Source organism: Cetorhinus maximus, chromosome 19 (assembly GCF_964194155.1).
Source record: "Cetorhinus maximus chromosome 19, sCetMax3.hap1.1, whole genome shotgun sequence".
NCBI lineage: Eukaryota > Metazoa > Chordata > Chondrichthyes > Lamniformes > Cetorhinidae > Cetorhinus > Cetorhinus maximus.
Window position 1 is genome coordinate 27,627,769 of NC_135897.1, and position 21,029 is coordinate 27,648,797.

The window sequence follows — 21,029 nt, forward strand, 5'->3', positions numbered from 1 at the left end:
GTGTCTAAAATTTCAGATGGAGTGACTAAATGCCTTGAAAATTTTCAGCTGGGCAGAGAATCAGCATGGATTTATAAAACATAGGTCACCCTTCACAAACCTGACAATTTTTTTTTTTTTAAAGAGGTGACTAAAGAACAGGCCAAAGAAGCACTTAGTTCTTTTTTCTAGACTTTTAGAATGCATTTGATAAATTTCCCCATAAGAGACTGTTAATTAAAGTTGAAGCTCATGAAATTGAGGGCAAATTATTACCCTGGTTAGGGGATTGACTGAGTGACAGGAGACAGAGTGTAACGATAATGGCCAGGATGTGACGAATGACGTCCCACAAAGATCAATGTAGGTGCCTCAACTATCCACTCTATTTACCAACGACATTGATAATGGGACAGAGAATCACACATCCAAATTCGCCGAGGTCACCTAGAGAGGCCGTATTTTAAGGGTAGATAGAAGCATAAAATTACAAAGTAATATTGGTAGGTTAAGTGAATAGGGGAAAAAAACTGTGGCAATTGGATTTCAATATTGGCAAGCATGAGGTCATCCACTGCACCAAAAATAATAGATCAGGGTACTTTCTAAATGGTGACAAGCTAGGAGCACTGTAGGTCCAAAGAGACTTGGGGTCTATGTATATAGATCATTAATATATCATGAACGGGTGTTAAAAAGAAATCAAAAAGGTTAATGGAATGTTAATATATCTAGTGGGCTTAAATACAAGGGGTGATAAGTCATGCTGCATTTGTACAAAGCCCTGATCAGACCACACTTGGAGCAGCTCTGGGTATGGCACCTCAGGAAGGATGTGCTTGAAATGGAGTGCAGCTAAGGTTAACCAGAATGAAACCTGGACTCCAAATGTTTAAATACAAGGAGAGATTACACAAACTGAGATTGTATTCCGTGGAATGTGGATGATAAAGGAGTGATTTGATAAAGCTTGCAATATATTAAAGGGAATCGATAGAGTAGATGGAGAGGAACTATTTCCGCTGGTTGGGGAGTTTAGGACAAGTGGGCATAGCCTAAAAATTAGAGCCAGGGCTTTCAGGAGTAAAGTTGGGAAACGCTTTTACACAGAAAAGTTGGCACACATTGAAACTGATGCTGAGTCAATGGTTAACTTTAAATTGGAGACAGTTTTCTGTTAACCAAAAGTGTGAAGGGACATGGAGCAAAGGCAGTTCACAGTGCAATCATGATCTATTTGAATGGTGAAACATGCTCAAGGAACAAAATGACCTACTCTTGGCTATCCAGGTTACACAATTTTTTGCATTAACTCTGAGATGCATAAAAATTTGAATATTCTGTACCTTTAATAGTAATGGGTCATCACATGGTGCATTTCCTTCTCTCACCATTAGATGCCTCTAATGTGTTTTGCAAAGCATAGAACAAAACCACTTACTGCTAGCACAAGGCTCGGAGAACTCAGCTGCTGTCAGAACGGAAGCAGTGTCTCTCCAAAGTGTGATTCAATGCACAGGCATCTAAGGGGCACTTATAGAACAGCAATAAAAATCTTCCCTTCCTACACCCCAAAACATAACTTACAGTGGCAATCCTTACCCGGTCATGTAGTGTCCACCCCACATACTTCAAATAACTGTCATTGAGGAACGCATCACTGTAACTCTTCATCCACACACCAATTTCTTCAATACAGATGGCTCGGATCTCTGAAATTGCGTCACTAGAAAACAATATAATCCAATTTTAAACTCTCAAATTTTCTATTCTTCGTTTTTTCTGGAAGTTTATCTGATAGGTATTTTTAAACCTAATGTCATATGTAAACATCTAATATACAGAACTATAAAAAAGACAATGCAGAGCAAGCAGTTAATTATTTTTAGAACTCTACTCAATTTCAAGGATTAACCGATTTTTTTTTTGAAATCCCTTCCATACAAAGCAGTAATTGGGTGTACATCAATCTTAACTGGTACACAGTCAGAGTTAAAACAAACAACAATTAGTATTTACTTAACGCTTTTAATAAAAATATCTTAAGGTGCTTGGGCATCAGGGGACTGGAATGCATCATCACCCTTGGGAATGTCACTTTAATCTGAAGTTTCGGAATTATTTTGTCGCTGTGTACTAGTGGCGCCCCTTTCAAAAGAAACACTTCATTCTTTTTTGATCCATTCAGAGGTTGCCAAAAAACTAAAATAACATTAGGAGATATTAGGGTTGGTCAAAGATGTAGGGTTTAAGGAGCGTTTTAAACGAGAATAAAAGGGGAACAGAGGTTTCAGGGGAATTCCAGAACTTACGGCCTAGGCAGCTAAATGTATGGTCACCAATAGTGGAGTAATTAAAATCCGGGATGCAGAAGAGACCAGAATTAGAGGAGTGGAGATAACATGGAGGGTTGCAGGACTGGAAGTGATCACAGAGATAGGAAGGGGTCAAGGCCATCGATGAGAACTTTAAAATCGAGGTGTCATTTAATTGGGACCCAAAGTAATCAGCAAACACAGGGGGGAGGGGTGAATGGGAATTGATACGCGTTAGGACAATGGCAGCAGAGTTTTGGATGACCTCAAGTTTATGGAGGATAGAATATGGGAGGCCAACCAGGAGTACATTAGAATAGTTAAGTCTGGGGATAACAAAGGCCTGGCAGGGGTTTCAGCAGCAGAAATGCTTTAGGTGGGGCAGAGACGGATGATGTTGCACAGGTGGAAATATGCGATCCTAGTGATGACGTGGATGTGTTTAAAAGCTGATCTTGGGGTCAAATATGGCACCAAGGTTGTGAACAGTCTGGTACAGCCTCAAAGTGCCAGGGAGAGGGATGGAATTGGTGTAGAGGGAGTAGAGTTTGTGACGGGTCCAAAGACAATGGCAATAGCCTTCCCAATATTTAATTGGAGATTATGGCTGTACAATAATTGATTACTGCAACATTTCCAATTATTCCAAATTGCAGAAATTATCACTTACCGATATCGATGTACAAATATACCCTTGAAAACAGAGTTCATCATGTTTTCTATCTCATCTTGATTCTCTTGAAGCTAAAAGAAAACGTAATAAAAGCAAATAAACTACGATATCTATTTGAACAGAAATAGAAAAAAAATTCTCATGGTTAAGAACATAGCTCAATTAACTGCAACCATAAAATGAATTCAAAGAGTAAAGAAATATTTGAAATGAACTGTGAATTGTAATATGCCAAAAGTGTGAAAGGTAAAAGAATGCTAAAGTTCTGCCATGCGTATCTTTCTCCGCCAGGTTCATCAGGTAAACCATCTGAATGCGAAACATGAGGAATTGCTTTTATTGTATATTAAGGTGTTCCAATTACGAGGTTTATAAGATTATGATGTTTTGGAGCTCTTTAAATTTGTTAAATGAAAGGAGTCATGTGACCTGTTCTGAAGTCTGCCTGACCGTAAGCCTAGATGGTTTCATTGTTAGAGATCAAAGGGAGGCTTAGATTGCTTTACTGGGAAGAAGGTGAAGGTATTTATACTTGGAGCCAATAGTAGCAGCCTATATGTTAACAGTGGAGACTAAGCCTCCAAAGTCTCAGAAAAGTGTTGTAAATGTTGGGTTGTAAACAGTTGTGCTTTAAGCTGTCCATTTAGTTCCAAAATGAGAAAGTTGGGCTCTCAAGGGTAGCTAATTAGCATTTCTACCTCGATACAAGGCCCATGTGATTCACATTACCATGGAGAAGGGTGTAGAGGAAGTTATATTAAAGATCATGTCACAGGCTTTCCTGGAGTATCACTGAATGTCACAAGCAGTGTTTCGGGAATCTTGGAGAAAGGGATTTGGCCTCTTAAGAGGCCAAAAACGTCTCTTATGGTTCACCATGCACTAATGCGGGTGGAAGCTTGCTTTTGGATTGGAAAGACCAAATTTGTGGTGAGCTAAAACGAGGCTGGAAGAGTTGCCTAGTTTGGGCTAGGAGGAGGAGCCAGGAAAAGAAAACGCGTCTGCGAAAAACAGTTCTAAGATTGCAAGTTGCCAGGCTGAGAAAAGAACAGAAATAAAGCCCTGGGAGCTAAGATAAAGGACAGCAGAATGTGTACCTGTGAAGGGTGTTTTTTTGGCTGTGCTAAGAATAAGAAGGGAGGTGTTCCGATCTGTGGTATAAAGTATAAATTGCTTACAGAGAACATGTTTAGTCAATAGTGTTTTAGTCAATTGTTACAGTAAACATCTTTTAACAGTCCCAGAGCAACTGAGATGCAATCAGTTACCATTCAGGAAACTCAGGGTGTTTATGATAGTTATTTGAATAAGGCAGAAAGTTGAACAGCTTTTGAAATCAGTCCAATTACAATACACAGAGTTGGTAAGGGGTATTTTTACTTTGGTTTTGCTTTCTTAGCAGACAAGTGTAATGGCAGAATAATGATCAAAGTGTTCTATCCATTTTGACACACAGTGATGTGTTTCTTTGCTGAAGATGGCAACGTTATTGAATTATCTTCAGGTAATTACCAAAAATCAAAGCTATATTAAAAAATTGTTCATTCACAGTATGGGAAGAGAAAAATACATTTATATTGACCTTGTTGAATTTTGAAATGCTCCCTTTTCCTTGCTTATCTTCCAATTAGCCACCCAGTGTCAGCATTAGACATTCCCACTCACACAGTTAAATGTCAAGTCAAGCTCTCTCTACTCTGTTCAAATATCCCCAATCTCAGAAGTACAGCCCTTGCTGCATGAGTGTAACATTTACCCATTTTCCACACCAGCCCTCTAGTAGCCCATGTGCATGTCCATTCATGCTGAATTGAGGGCCATTTTGTGAGAGGAAGTGGATGAAAACTATCCAAGCTCATTTCATGTAGGGCAGCTGAAATCAAAAGGGGACTCTTTCACTGACCTGAAACATTATTTCTGTTTCTCTCTACACAGATGCTGCCTGATCTGCTGAATATTTTCAGCATTTTTTGTTCTTATTTTTGGAAACTGTGTACTTGGAGACACAAGACTTGTGCTTTCAGGCCTCATGGGATGGTCATTCTGCCCAGACGAAGTTGTGGGAACATCAGGCTGGCCTCACCGACTGATTATTGATCCTGGCCCAGGTCTCATCCCCTAATGCTAATCTTCCTCGTGCTGTGTGTCAACTGGCTGCCACTTCAACCTCATTTGCACTTATCATCTATGTTTCCTTTGAGGATTCCTCCAGCTATATAGTGTCACTTGACTCCTGGTGCCAGGGTTGGATGGACAGAGGAAAAAATAGAGGGGCAGTACGATTCACAACTGATTTTTAATACCAAGCCAATGAACAGCTAAATTCTACTTTTCTGATAGTGTTCCTTTGCTTATTGGGATGGCTCATCCAATGCAACTTCCACAAGTAATGCATGTTAAAAATGCATCCCCAATAAAATGAATGCATTAATCACACAAAATAACTGCAATTAATTGAAAGTCCTAATTATCATGTCCACAATTATCATTCCTGGCTATGATTTAGTTTTATATTACATGCTTCACAAATTATACCTTTTTAATAATATTTTCACTGGCACATTCTCGGAATATTGCAATTGTTAAAAAGTGTTGGAGTAAAACTGCAACAATCTGTCCACTGCCTTCAAGTGAAGTAGGTCATTTAGAATTTTGCCTTGCAGAAATAAATTCCTAATGACATGAAGGCTTTAAAGTATAATTCTGTAAGCTGCCATCTCCCAGTAGCCTCTGTTAACAGATCACATCCAATAAGTGGGATTTTAAGCATGCAAATTGATCACTGTCTTTCTTCACTAGGGTTTAAATAGTAAAATTGAAGGTGATAAATCACCCTGCAGCCTCCATGTAAACACTGCTGCCATCAAAAAGTTCTTGTGAAGAGCCAATAAGTGAAGTCAAATCTCCGTAACTGCTGTGACTGCTTCCTTTCTTATCTTTCAACTTTGATTTTATTCATTAGTGGGATGTGAGTATCAGTGGCAAGGCCAGCATTCATTGTCCACCCTATTTGCCCTTGAGAAGGTGGCAGTGAGCTTCTTGAACTTTTTTTTTATTTGGCTGGATAGGCCAGCATTTATTGCCCATCCCTAATTGCCCTTGAGAACTGAATGGCTCAGAAGGCATTTAAGAGTCAACCACATTGCTGTGGGCCTGGAGTCATATGTAGGCCAGATTTCCTTCCCAAAAGGACATTGGTGAACCAGATGGGTTTTTACAACAACCAACAATGGTTTCATGGTCATCATTAGACATTTAATTCCAAATTTTTTTTTTTATTGAATTCAAATTTCACCATCTGCCATGGTGGGATTCAAACCTGAGTCCCAAGAGCATTACCGTGGGTGTCTAGATTGCTAGTCCAGTGACAATACTACTACACCACTGCCTACCCCTGCTGCAGTCATGTGTGAAGGTACTCCCACGGTGATATCTTGTAAGGGGTCCGAAGAGGATGACCCTGTGTAGATGAATGAATGGCGATGTATTTCCAAGTCAGGTTGGTGGGTGATTTGGAGGCAAACTTAAAGGTGGTGGCGTTCTCTTGCACCTGCTGTCATCGCCCTTCTAAGTGGTGGTGGTCTCGGGTGCTCTCGATGAAGCCTTGGTGAGTTGCTGCAATGCATCTTGTGGATGGTAGAGGGGGGGGGGGGGGGGGGGTGTGGATGCTTAAGGTGCTTTTTCCTGAATGCTGTTGAGCTTCCTGAGTGTTGTTGGAGCTGCAATCATCCAGGGAATTGGAGAAGATTTCATCACATTGCTGACTTGTGTCTTCGAGATGGTGGAAAGGGTTTGGAAGTACTCACTGCAAAATACATAGCTTCTGACCTGCTCTTGTAGCTGCCCAGTTAATTTTCTAGTCAATGGGTGTTGATGTGGTGGGGGGGTTCGTTGATGGTGGTGCTGTTGAATACAGAGATGAGGTGGATAGAATGAGATGGTCATTGTCTGTCATTTGTGTGGCACTGATGCTATTCATCATTCATCAGCCCAAATCTAAATGTTGTCCAGGACTTGCTGTATGCAGGCATGGACTACTTGACAATCTGTGGAGCGGCAAATGGGATGAACACTGTGCAATCAACAGTGAACATCCCCACTTCTGATCTTATTTTGAAGGTCATGTCATTGATGAGGCAGCTGAAGATAGTTGGGCCTAGGATGCCACCCAAAGAACCCCTGCAGCAATGTTGATGATTGAAACTAGACTGATGAAGCAGTAATTGGACAGATTGGCTTTGTCCTGCCTTTTGTGGACAGGACATACTGGGCAATCTTCCACTTTGGTCTGGTAGATGCCAGTGTTATAGTTGCATTGGAACTGGAGTATAAGTCTTCAGTACTCAAACTGGGATGTTGCCAAGGACCATAGCCATTGCTGTATCCAGTGCGCACAGCCATATCTTGACGTCATGTGGAGTGAACTGAATTGACTGAAGACCGGCATATGATGGTGCATACCTCAGGAAGAAGACAAGATGAATCATTCACTCAGTACTTCCAGGTGAAGATGTTGCACAGTCTAGTCTAGAAGACTAGAATACAAGGGTGTAGAAGTTATGCTACAGCTATACAAAAGCCCTGGATAGGCTACGCCTGGAGTACTATGAGCAGTTTGCGGGATCACACCTAAGGAAAGACTGATCTTGGAGGGAGTGCAGCATAAATTTACCTGAACACTAAGGGTTAAATCACGAGGAAAACATACACAAACTATGGTTATATGCAATGGAATTCAGAAGGTTAAGGGGTGATTACATCTAAATTTTCAATACATCAAGGGAACAATAGGATAAATAGAAATAAACTATTTCTGCTATCAAGGGAACAAATAGGGTAAATAGAAAGAAACTATTTCAGCTGCTTGGGGAGTCTGGAACAAAGGGTTGTCGTCTAAAAATTAAACCCAGACTTTGAAGTGAAATTAAGAAACACTTCTACATACAAAGGGTGGTACAAGGTTGGAATTCTCCTTTGACAATGGCAATTGATGCTATATCAATTGTTAACTTTAATTCAGAGATTGATAGATTTTTGTTAACCAAATACATTAGACAAAGGCAGGTATGTGGAGCTAGGTCACACATTAGTCGTTATCTCATTGGATGGTGGAACAAGCTTAAGGAGCTAAATTGTTGATTCCTGTTACTATGAAAATAAATAAATGCAGGAGTGCCAAGCTTTGATCTGATCTATTGGTTGTGAGATAGTTTAACCCCTATCTTATAGCACACTGCTTCTGCTGTTTACCAAGCATGTAGCTGTTGCTTCACCAGGTTGGAAATTCAATATTAGATATTCTTGGTGTTGCTCTTGGCATGCTCTTCTACACTATATGGCAATGCTTTCCAAACCTTTTGCCAATGTCATCCCATTTTAATGCCTCAGACTTTGTGTGACCCCGGTGTGAAAATTTGGGAGTATGAGAGTTGTTGAACTGAATTATTAACAGATTATTGATCTATTTTGGCTCTTAATTATTAATGTAATAGCATACTGATTATTTATTTTACAGGATCACATTATTGACAATTGGCAAATTGCTTTACTGTAATAGGATCCTGATTATTAATGGAAGAGGACATTATTTATGCAATAAGATCTCGATTGTTGATGCAATAGGCACCAGACTATTAATGTAATAGTATCTTGATTATTAATATAGTAGTATCCTGAATCCTAAAGTACTAGGTCTCAGATTATGAATGTGATTGGAGCCTGATTATTAATGAAATTGGAATCTGAGCATTAATGTTTTAGGAAACTCATTATTGATACAACAGGATTTTGATTATTAATGTGATAGAATCATAAATATTAATGCATTATAATCCTGATTATTGATCCAAGATGATTCTAATTATTGAAGAAATAGGCTTTCTACAAAAAATACGAACACCTTCCTTTACATAGGCCTTTTTTTGCAGCAGTAATCGGGCCTCAGAGAGTAGTCCATTAGGCTACGTCCACCAACAAAAAAAAACCAGGAGGATTTAAAGGGGCTTCACAGGTGTCAGAAATCAGTGAGCTCCATGGTAGCCAAAGCTGTATCAGGGCTCATGATCTCAAAACCTTACCTCGTGATCCAACAGGCCGTCGCGACACTCAGTCTGGGAAGCCCTGCTCTATGGGATTGAATTACTGGTTAAGCAGAAGCTTTATGCAACTATCAGTCAATATTCCTTAAATCACTTCACTTTTCTCAGTCACCAGTTCTTTAACCACCCTGCTTATTCCAGAAGCCAGTTTCACCCTTAGACTGCTTCCTTAATATCTATTCTTCTTGAATCCCAGTCCGTCAACCTATTCTTTCAAGCATTTTCTTTAATTTTCCATTTTCACTTCGTTTGAAAATTGCTGAGAATGCTCCAAATGACAATAAAATAAGGTACAGTGGAAAGGCTGGACAGTGAACAGAAGGAAAAGCATAAGTGAAACATGGAACAATTAACCCAGTAACACCTCTGTCAAGAATTACTTGGATATAGGTAAATAAATGAGTGCTAGATCATGGAAGACGAGGTAACCAAACTCTTGGGTGGAAAAATGGGTCTTGAGAAAGTTTTAAAAGAAAGCAGAAAAAGAGAGTTTTACAGCGGGATAGTCAGAGAGAAGAATCAAACCTGGAGCAAAGAAAGGGTGGGATATAGAAATGGCCAAAGTTGAGAAGGGTGCAAAAAGGGTAAAAGATGTTGCAAAGATAAAGTTGGAAGGCCTGTGAGAGATTTGAAGATGAGGACAAGGACTAAGATTTTATATCAACTGCATTGAGGATTTGGAGGCCAAAGTAATTCAGCATGAATAGAGATGATGAGCAAGTGAGACAATGTGGGATATGATCAGCTGAGCTTTAGCAAGTTGTCATTTCTAAGTATGCAGGAGGGGAGGTCAGATTAAAGAATAGTGAAAAACAGTCTCCCAATGAAAAAGGCATGGATAATGATTTCAATAGCAATAATTGAGGATGGCAATGCTGTCATGCTGGAACTAAGTGTTCTTGGCAATGACGAGGATGCACGTTTCAATTTCCGTCATGGGAATAGATGCTAAGATTTTGACGGACTGGTTAGCCTGAGTGAGTTGCTGAATAGGGAGATGGGAGTCAGTAACAATGAACTGTTTATGGCAGGAACTGAAAGCAAGTTTCCTGAATTTTGATTCATCATGATTTGATGTTGAACAGGTGGTCTGGCAGCACTGAGGTAATTATGGAGTTCAGGGAAGTGATGATAAGATCAAGTTGGCTATCTATAACATACTTATTAAAGCTGATTCCAGATCATGTTACAAAGGGGCAGCTCATTAACATGCAAGGACAAAAAGGTACCTCGTATAGATCCTAGGGGAACTCAAGAGCACAATGTGCAGGGGTAAGAAGAAAAATCAGTGTTTGATATGCACAACTGTGTCTAGACAATACATTAACAATCTTACATAGCTTTATAATAGAGAAGATATGATAATAATGAATTATTAACCACAAAAAGCCAACAACACACCACAATTTTGATCATAGAGGATGTAATTTTGTTGTTTTGACCTGAATTGATCTGTGGACAAGGCACTCTCAGCCATACCCCCTTATTTCCATCTTCTTAACTGGGAGGGCATTTTGAGAGAGATGAAGACTGAGATGCATGTCAATGATATGTCTGAGGCCCTTAGAGAGGAACAAAAGTTTAAAGTTGGTAAGTAGTTGTATAAAACAGATGGACTGAGAATGTTTGTTTTTAGGAGTAGGGTGGTTTTGAAACTGATTGGAAGTTTAAGATAGTGAGAGAAAATGACTCAGGATGGGGCGGGGGAGAGGGGGGGTGCAGAAGCAGGAAAAAGGAAGAAGGGGGGGTTTATGACAGTGTTAGTTGTATGGATGGTCTCAATTTTTAACCCATGAGCTCCTTATACTTGATATTGGAAATGAAGGTGGGGAAAAGATTTAAGGAGGAAGTATGCACTGGAGGGGCTTGTGGCTGCATTCCTGATAGTTCTGGAGTAACAGGAGGTTTTTGCTGAGCAGAGATAAGTAGGCCAATGTTTTACGTCATCAAGCTAAATCTGCAAAAAGAGTGGCTATGCTAGTTATGTGCCAGATATGTCTCATAGTGGGAACACAATTTCAAAAACAGAGTGGAGAGAACAGTTGAGTAGGTCAACAGCTGCAGGGGTGCAAAGGGTGAAAGACCAGTGAAACAGTGATCAGAATAAATTCTGTAAATGATTGAGACCTTGGGAGCATGAGAGAAGATGGAAATAAGGGGGTATGGCTGAGAGTGCTTACATGAAGCATGGCTTTGAAAGAGAATAGGAGGTCAGATACAAATACTCAAAGAGCAATTGCTTGCAGGTGGAAGTTATCGAGGATGAGTGATTGCTCTGTGCAAAGGCTAGTGCATGGGAGGACGGGAAGGTATCTTGGTTGTGAAAGTTAGGATGTGGCTTGGGCAGGTAGTATCCGATAATGACTAAGCAAAATATGTGAGGGATGAAAAACAGTGAGATTTTTGAATGAGGAAATGGTACCAAAGGAATGTTGGAAGAGGTAAAAGTGGGATTTGGTGTGAAGGGCTACTCTATCATTGAGAAAATTGAAAGGGCACATGATGGCATTTATAGCCTGGTGGTGAGGCTTTTGCGAGAAGGAACAGTCATTTCTTTTAAGCTGGATTTCCCCAAAATCTAGGCTGTCGATAATGGCATTCACAACGAACAGATAGCGAGAGCCTTATCTGTGAATGAAAATTCTGGAGAACGGAATTCTTTCCAGGGCCAAGGGTGGGGAAGAAACAGTTGAAAAGCTAAGTGGGATGGGGTGGTGGAGGAAAATGGATAAATTAACCTCTAGGAAGGGCATCTAATACTCCATTATTTCATTATTTTTAAGGGCTGTCATCCTGCATTGCTAAATAATGACCACACACATTATATACTTGGCGCAACAGGTCAAATACTGCAGATCCTGGAAATCTGACACAAAAACAGAAAAATACTGGTTCTGAAGAAGGGTTGTAGACCTGAAATGTCTGTGGAAAAAAGGAAAAAATGGTGTTATCTGCAGAACAGGGCTAGGAGTGGCCGAAAACAAAAAGGTCTGATTTTTTTTGTGACAAGGAATCATGTAATTATAGCACTTTTTATGATCTGTGGTGAAATGCAAATGCTTCTAGGCCATTTCAAATGGGTGGAATTATTAGACTTCAAGTGAATAGAAACATTGGTTTTCCCTTCGTTTACCTTCTATTATCGTCAAGACTGTGGACCAATGCATTTGTATAAATTCACCAAAGTGACTTCAGCATTTCAGCATTCAATGCAGTTTTCGTAAAACAGTACAGCATGGAAGGAGGCCATTCAGCCCATCAGGTCTGTGCCAGCTGTTTTGAAGAGCAACCCAGTTTGTCCCCAGTTCTTTCCTCGTATCCCTGCAATTTTTTCTTCTTCAAATATTTGTCTAATTCTCTTATGAAAGTTGCTATTGAATCTGTGTCCACTACCCATTCAGGCACTGAGGAATGGATTGTCCATCTTAGTGAAGAAATTACTAACTACATTCACATTTATCATTTATACAAAAACCTCATCTATCATGGATAAAGTGTTGCAGTACAGTGAAGTTGCAGTACAGTGAAACGTCAGTACAGTAAACAGCTGACCCAGAATAACGAAGTGATAAAAGTCTTCACAAGATGCTATAGACTATTTAGAACAATGAACCATATGGTTATCATCCTGCCTGAGCTTAAGGATTTCGGAAAATTAAATATTTTGAAGAACACAAGAAGTTTTTTTTATTATTAAGGACCAAACTCACATTAAAATAACAAAGATTAAAAACATATACATTTTAGGAGATGGATATGTGTCATAGACTGTTATGAGTCAGTATCTGCCATTTATAGTCTTCATAATGTACTGAGCCAATTCAAGATATAGGGCAAGACTTTCCACATCCGCCTGCTACCGGGATCTTCCGGTCCCACCGCAAGTCAATGGACTTCTGGCTGGGGCGCAGACTTGCCCGCAGCGGGTCCCGCCCGCGACAGGGCCGGAAAATCTCGGCTATAGTCTTATCAAATACGTCTTCAACCCATACCTAGTTAGCGTATGTAATAAAGGATGAAATCCATACTAACAACAGAACATGGCCTTGCTGGATTATATACATGCAAAGTGAAGCAAAGGACTATGGCAGTACTTCACAAACTAGTTTCCAAAGTGACCCTGGATGTGGGAGATCTCATACCTAAAATTAAGAGCTTCAACTTCCCCATACACACAGCTGTAAGCCTCACACCCACATCTCAAAGCTTGCACAAATAATACCAGATATTTGACCATGACAGCCATATCAGACCATGACACATGACACTACACTCAATGATACACTTCCCTCTCTCTCAGGGTGAGGTGGCACACAACCAGAGGCAGCATGTGTTAACTAGTGTGGGACAGACTTGGCTTCACATCCTCACCCCAATGGAGACAGTGCTGGCTATCACTGGGGCAGCTGCACACAAAGCTGCATGCTCCCTCTACATGTTCTCCGGCAAGAGAGAATGAAATGTAGTTAGCTTTCTTGGTATAGAAACATAGGAACAGGAATAGAGAATTTGACCTGTTGAGCCTGCTCTGCCATTCAATTAGATCATGGCTGATCATCTACCTCAACGCCACTTTCCTGCACTATCTCCCTTGGTGTCATTAGTCTTGAGCATGCTCAATGACTGAGATGCCACAGCCTTATGGGGTAGAGAATTCCAAAGATTTACCACCCTCTGAGTAAAGGAATTTCTCCTCATTTCAGTCTTAAATGGCCTACCTCTTATCCTGAGATTATGTCCCCTGGTTTTGAGACTCATCAGCCAGGGGAAACATCTCGTCTACATCCAGCCTGTCACGCCCTGTAAGAATTTTGTAAGTTTTGTAGAGCTTCAATGGCCTCTCTTACGCAATGATTGATGAAAAACTGCACCATGTTGCACACATCTCCAGCTCAAGCTTGGATTGAGCCAGACAGTTCATGGCCACAATCACCTTCACAGCCACTGATAATGCTGCCCTGCTCTTGCCCTGAGGTTACAGTTGTGGTTGCAGCAGGTGGTAAATTTCAGTAATGACGTTTTGAGTAGCACCTAGACGTCTCACATTGTTCTTTCCCTAGGTTCAGGTATTGCACCCTCTTCAGCTTGAGCAGATATGGCCTCCTGCTGAGAGCCCTTTGCTTCCTTCTATTATGCCTCTTCTAGCAGTTTGCCCTGCTCTACCCATTCTCCCAAGCACACTGCATCCCAAGGAAATGTCCATTATTGCATGTGCGTCTGGGAGCAATTGAAGTCAGGACAAAGTCCTTCAGCACCTGCCACACCACTTCCTATAGCCTTTAGCAACTTTAAAGAACTCTAGAATTTTTTTCTATTCATTCACGGGATGTGGGTTTCGCTGACTGGGCCAACATTTATTACCCATCCCTAGTTGCCCTTGAGAAGGTGGCAGTGAGCTGTCTTCTTGAACCGCTGCAGTCCATGTGATATAGGTATACCCACAGTGCTCTTAGGAAGGGATTTCCAGGATTTTGACCCAGCAACAGTGAAGGAACAGCAATATGTTTCCAAGTCAGGATGGTGAGTGACTTGGAGGCGAACTCCCAGGAATACACCAAAGACTTGCACAGTCACAGCAATGGCTAGAAGAAATCAAATCAGCAACTAACCTGAAAGTAGTTGAAGATCCATTTAAATGGGGGAGGCCCTTTCTGCTGCTGAATATGCGTTCAGCCGTGCGTGATTAAGAGACGGCGTCAGCTGGAGTGTTGAGCTGCAAAATGTCAACACTGGCATCAAATCAGCATTATACTCTGATTGATGCTATGATCTTCCTGGTCTGCATACTTCTGGTGGGCGCTCACTGATATGCCATCCAGTGCAACTTGCAGCCAAAGAGTGCGTGCGTGCTGCAGACACCATTTCAAACCTCTCATAGCATGGCACATCCAAAGTTTGTGCCCATAGATACTTAAGCTTGCACTGTAATGATGTTGAAGTGAGAACATGATGGGAAGTTAATGTGATATATCACGGAGAGGCCAGGGACACAAGGATGGAATGATGATGTTCAGGAAAGCGGCCATCTAACTCTTAAGCCAGAGCCAGCTGCTCATTTTTACAATGTACCTTGGCAGCATTTTCGTTTCATTTCATATCTGTTGTGCTTGCAGATCTTTCTTCCACTTTTATATTTTCTTGCTTTGTTTGCATTTCCTTCACCTCACTGATCACCTTTTTCACCATTCAACAATTTTCTAACAGTTTGTAGGTCAATCAACCCATTCACTTTCTTTCAGATGGGAGTGAGTATTTCTTGATTCTCTCCCTCTTTGAATCCTCTACTCTCCCAACCTCACTAATATATTTCCTTATCTATTAGCCTTCAGTTTAGATGTTCGAAACTTGTCTTTTTCCTTTACAGTGTTGATGGAACCATAATTTTTTTTTGAATTTTCAGGCTTTTATTTAAGACATCCAGCATTTAGAGATGTTTTTTCTATTTTCACTTATTATTGGTCAAGGTTTATTTAATGTTGCAATAAGACGACTTGAATCATAGTGCCCATTTTTAATAAAAGTTGTTTGGAAATAAAATATCAAAATGTAGCCAACAGTTTCTGAAAGTTGTCAACTGGTATTCTCTGATTGCATAGAGTAAAATATTTTTCAATTTTAGATTAATATTTGCTTACGGATCAATAACTTTGAGATCTGTACAAGTTTCTGTCTGTAGGTTTTCATGTCGATCAATCATATTACAAAACAAATGTAGGAATCTTAGTACTTACATATTAACACGAGTACATTGTATTTAGTTATGGATTAATCTGCATCAATTAACCAATACAGTTAGTGTATTCTGTTAGAAAAATCCTACAGTTCCTCTTTCTGCCATATGCACATTTAGACAGTTTTCGGGATTTTTTGAATTTGTTGCTACATATACCCAAATGTGAAACATTTGCAAAGGAATAAAGCACACTGGTAGTCTTACCTCCTTTCTCTTTTGCAAAAGCAACTCCAACCTATCATTAGCTCGTTTGCCTATCATTTTGTTCCTCTCAGCTTCATACTGCCTTTGTGTGTTATCCTGATGTATACTTAAGTTTAAGGCCACATTCACCAACGCAGTCATCAGCTTCATAGCTGTGAGGAAACAAGCAAAAAAACATTAACTGCAAATGTAATGCACAAATGGCCAAGCCTAGTCATACTTATCTCTCTTTTGCAGCGTATGAAAATAACATGTCTGATGTAAGGCAAAGTTTAACAGAATAGTTTAAATATCACGCCTGAAACAAGCAGTTAGGTGATTGGCTGGTGAGTATTTCTCCTTACTTGCCCTCACGAAATTAAGGTTTGAAATTGGTTTAAAACATGATCATTAAAATTAAAAATTTCAATCACGATATGTAAAATTGCAAATAAATTAGCACAGAGCAGCTTCATTTGATTGCAGATTTCACCAGAGTGCAAGGAAATTTGATGAATGCAACGTGGGGGTAAGAGGTGCTGCTTTATATATAAAAAAATTAAGCAAATAGGATTAAATTAGGACTGTGGGCTAAGTTAAAGGCCTAAAGCATATAACTAAATTTAATAAATTAAACAACGTTATTACCTAAATTAAAAACTATAGACAATTGAGTCATGTTTGAAAACCTAATTAAGCTAAACAAAATACAATAGATTTGGTAGGGCAGGTGATGTGTTGCAGCTGTAGTATGTGGACACACAACAACTACATCTGCAGTAAATGTCTGCAGCTCATTGAACTTCAGCTCACAGCTGATGAGCTGGATTCCAAGCTTCAGACAATGCAGAGAAAGTTAGATGGACACTTTGTTTCAGGAAGCAGTTATACTGCTTAGGTTAAATACTTCAGATTTGTTCTGTGGTCATGGACAGGAGGGTGTGACTACAAGTGAGGAGACTCAGTGCTTGCACTTATCTAACAGTTATGGGGTTCTTGGAGAGAGCAGAGACTGGAGGGAGGATGAGAAACTGACCACAGGATTCTGGCACAGGAAGCCACTCAAGTTGGGGGTGTAAAAAGGAATATGGCTGTGGTAGGGGACAGAATAGGATAGATACTGTCCTCTATAGCTTATAAATTCTGAAAGTTGTGTTGCCTGCACACTGACAGGGTTAGGGGCAACTCCTTGGGGCCGGAAAGGAACTTGGAGTGGGAGGGGAAAGATGTAATTGTTCTACCTATATCATTGGTACTTAAGAAAAAGAGATTCTGCTGAGGGAGTATTAAAGGCTAATTTAAAAGCAGAAGCATAAAGGTAATAATCTCTGGATTATTATCTCAGCCACCAGCAAGTTGACATTTGGCCATTAAAATCAGAGTGTTGAAAGCGTGGTTCAAAGGCTAGAGTGGGAAAAATGGGTTTTGAATCCTGGGACACTGACACCAATACTAGAAAAAAAGAGAGCTATCCCAATAGGACAGGCTTCACTTGAGCCCTTCTGGGACCAGTGTCCTGGTGAATCAAATAACTAGGGTTGCAGAGAGGGCTTTAAACTTAATAATGTGTGGGGGGGGGTGGGTTTTTCAAACAAGGGAATATTTAGCAAGTTAAAGGAAAAGGGCACGGCAATAGTCCAGAGTTGCGATATGGATACTGATAACCACAATGTGACAAAAAGGAACAAAGACGACAAACATAAGCGTGCACCAGCAAATAGAGTCATGCTAAAAAGACAAAGTGAAAGGCTCTTTATCCGAATGCACACAGCATTAGTAACAAAACAGTTGAATTGATGGCACAAATAGAAATAAATGCGCATGATTTGTGTACAGAGACCTAATTGCAAGGTGACCAAGGCTGGGAACTGAATATTCAGTGGTCTTTAACATTTTGGAAGGATTTTCAAAAAGGAAAAGGTGGTGTGGTAGATCTGTTAATAAAGAATGAGATCAGTATAGTAGTGAGAAATGATCTTGGTTCAAAAGCTCAAGATGTAGAATCAGTTTGGGTGGAGATAAGAAATAGCAAGGGAAAGAAGTCACTTATGTGAGTAGTCCATCACCCCCTACATTGTAGGACAGAGTATAAAACAAGAAATAATGGGGGTTTGCAAGAAAAATGCTGTAATAATTGTAGGCAACTTGAACTGGCCAAATCCCCAAACTGTCAAAGATAGCCCTGAGGACAAATTCAGTGTATTCGGGACAATTTGTTAGAACAATACATTATGGAACCAATCAGGAAAATGGCTATTTTTGATGTGGTGATGTGTAATGAGACAAGATCAAGTAATTATCTCACAGTAAAGGATCTTCTAGGGAAGTGTGATCATAACATTATAGGATTTCACTTTCAGTCTGAGAGTGAGAAACTTGGCCTAGTGCTTGGTTGGCTTTGTTTATGGCTTTGCTAACCTGTGATGCAACTTTGTGGTGCATTTGTACTGAGATCCCTTGGCTCCTCTACTCCATCTAGAGCTACATTTTCCAACTAACAAGTGACCTCCCTCTTCTTCCTACCAAAATGTACTAACTTACATTTATCTGTGTTGAGCTTCATTTTCCATCTATTTGAATCTATGCGGCATTTTGTCTTATGGCTTTAGCGTCCTTTCTATAATGGGGCACAAAAAAACTGCAATACTATGATCTAGCCACTGTTCTGTACAAATCTATCTTTGCACTTACAACCCATATCCCAATTTATACAAGTTAAAATGCTACTGGCTTGATCTATCTGCCCTCAAAATGCCACTACATGTCTGCTCATTAGCACGCTTTAGCTTCAATCCATTTGAGTGCACAGTCCCATTTACTTCTTCCCCTTGCAATAACCTCTGCTTTAAATTTATCTACTACCTGTCTTATAGGTTTACTTTATTACTGCATTAAGTTAAAAAAAACTAAGCTACCACTGCAGCATGGAGACCAGCTTGTTTTGAATTACGGAAAATTTTCATGTGTCAGGTTCAGAACCGCTGAGAACTGGGTCAAGACTGTACAAACATATTGCAGAAAGATATCTAACAGCTAGCTGACAAGCCAATCTCAATTTATCTCACAAATCAGAATTCAAATTGAGGCCTCCAACAGGTAAAACACTATGTTAATTCAATCTACCACCTAACCTTTTCTTAAAGAATTTGAAGGTAAATTTAAAAGCACTAACCCACCCTTCCCAAAATATATGCTATTGAAAATCTACTTCACAGAAGAGGCTGTGTTTTTGAAAAACTGAAATGCTAAGTTCCAATGACATCAGGAAATGGAATTTATCCATTATCCAGCACTAAGTCTAGATATTTTTCAGGCTGATAGTGACTTCCAAACTTGACTATTTCGATGCTCTGTTGGCCAGCCTCGCTATCCCTGTCATCTTTAACCCCTGGCCTTGCTGACCGATTTTGATTTTTGATTCTCCAATGCCTCCAATTAAAAATTCTCATCCTTGTGTTCACTTCTCTTCATGGTTTCACCCTTCTCTCTATCTTTGTAATCTGCTTGAGTTTTACAGATTAGCCCTAAACTCTCCTTTAAAAACCTCCTTAAACCCCACCCTCTTTGGATATGCTTTTTGGTTACTTCTCCTAAAATTTCTTCCTTTGTCTCAGTGGCCAATTTTGTCTGATTATGCCAGAGACATGTTTTACTATGCTAAAGGTGCTTTATAAATGGAAGGCATTGTTTTACTCAGGAAGTGGCAATTTGCTTTAATTTCCAGCCCTGCAGGAAGGTTCATTAGAACGATAATTTAACTCAAATATTAAGAACAATCTCATGTAGCCATTTAAATGTAATAAGATTAATATTTAGTGTACACAAAAAGAACTACAATTGTATCCCTGAATAATTCATTTTGTGTTTAACAAAATACGACTGTAAACGCCCCTCAGCATCAAAACAAAGTATATTTCAGTGAACAAAACTGACAACTTACCAGCCAACGTGCTGGTGTGCCTGAAGGCTCGAACTTGGGAATCCGAAAGCCCAGTTAGCAGAGAAATCACTGTGTCCATCATGTACTCATCATAAATAATACTGTACTGACACTGCCGGATGAGCACTCCAATAAACTCACAGAAATTTGATCGGAATTTCTTCCACTGAGGACCAGGCATAGTTAGAGGGTAATCTCCACTGTCCTGTAAAGAAATATACTCTGATCTATAATCTAATTGAATGTCAATAAACGGTCTATAGGTTTACTGCTGTGAAGCAATACATTTTTATTTACTGCATAAACAACAAATTTTCTCTGGGAAGTTGCACTTAACGCACATTTTTGGCAAAATATCAATCACAAACATGTGCATAAATCAAGTCCAACACATGATCATTTCAAAATCAAAATGCTGAGGAAGTTTACAAAATCTGAGAGAGACTGATCAAGTTCAAATGTCTAACTTGTTTAAAATCATTTATAGAACATTATTGTATCAAAATACCAGAGTATTACATTTCAAAGGGGCACTTACAATGTTTACAATATACTTACTAAATGGTTTCTAATTGACTGATTTCATCTGAATGAAACAGTTTCTACTTTTAAGATTGAAAGGCCAGAGACATGAAAAATTTTTGGTTGGCTAGGTTGTCAAAAATAAAACTGAATATATTCGAGTTCATTGCTATTTTACAATTTCAGTAATGTTCAGCTTGGTTGACTATAACTTGCAAATTGATAAATACAGGATTTAGGGGTGAAGAATCTGACGGGTAACTTTACAAGCTCTCTCTGTCTCCAGGTACCTTGCCCGAAGAAGGCGATGGTGTCCATGAACCTCCATGTTAATCATGCTCGAGAGGCATGGATTGTTTTCATTGGTGCTACATTCATCCAGTTTGCGAGGCTCTTTAAAAAGATTATTCCTTATCTACCTCAATATCTTATGCCATCGATCTTTCCCATCGGCATCAGACTTTCTAAACTTGGTTAAATTTGGAATCATCCAAATCATGACTGTGGCAACCTGGAACCATTCTTCAACATAGCAACCTCACTTAATATAGTCTTGCCTCTAACTAATTCCCTGACTTTCCTTTAA

At 39.7% G+C, this 21,029-nt stretch overlaps 1 protein-coding gene across 1 annotated transcript in view; it reads right to left on the reverse strand.

Moving 5' to 3' along the window:
* stag1a (STAG1 cohesin complex component a) overlaps positions 1-21,029 on the reverse strand; it is a 233,123-nt gene that overhangs the window by 39,704 nt on the left and 172,390 nt on the right. Inside the window, exons 7-10 of the mRNA XM_078563607.1 lie at positions 19,922-20,126; positions 16,003-16,154; positions 2,965-3,038; positions 1,582-1,705 (exon numbers count right to left, since the gene is read on the reverse strand). Of these exons, the coding sequence (XP_078419733.1) occupies positions 1,582-1,705; positions 2,965-3,038; positions 16,003-16,154; positions 19,922-20,126 (555 nt within the window). The remainder of the gene's footprint in view (positions 1-1,581; positions 1,706-2,964; positions 3,039-16,002; positions 16,155-19,921; positions 20,127-21,029) is intronic.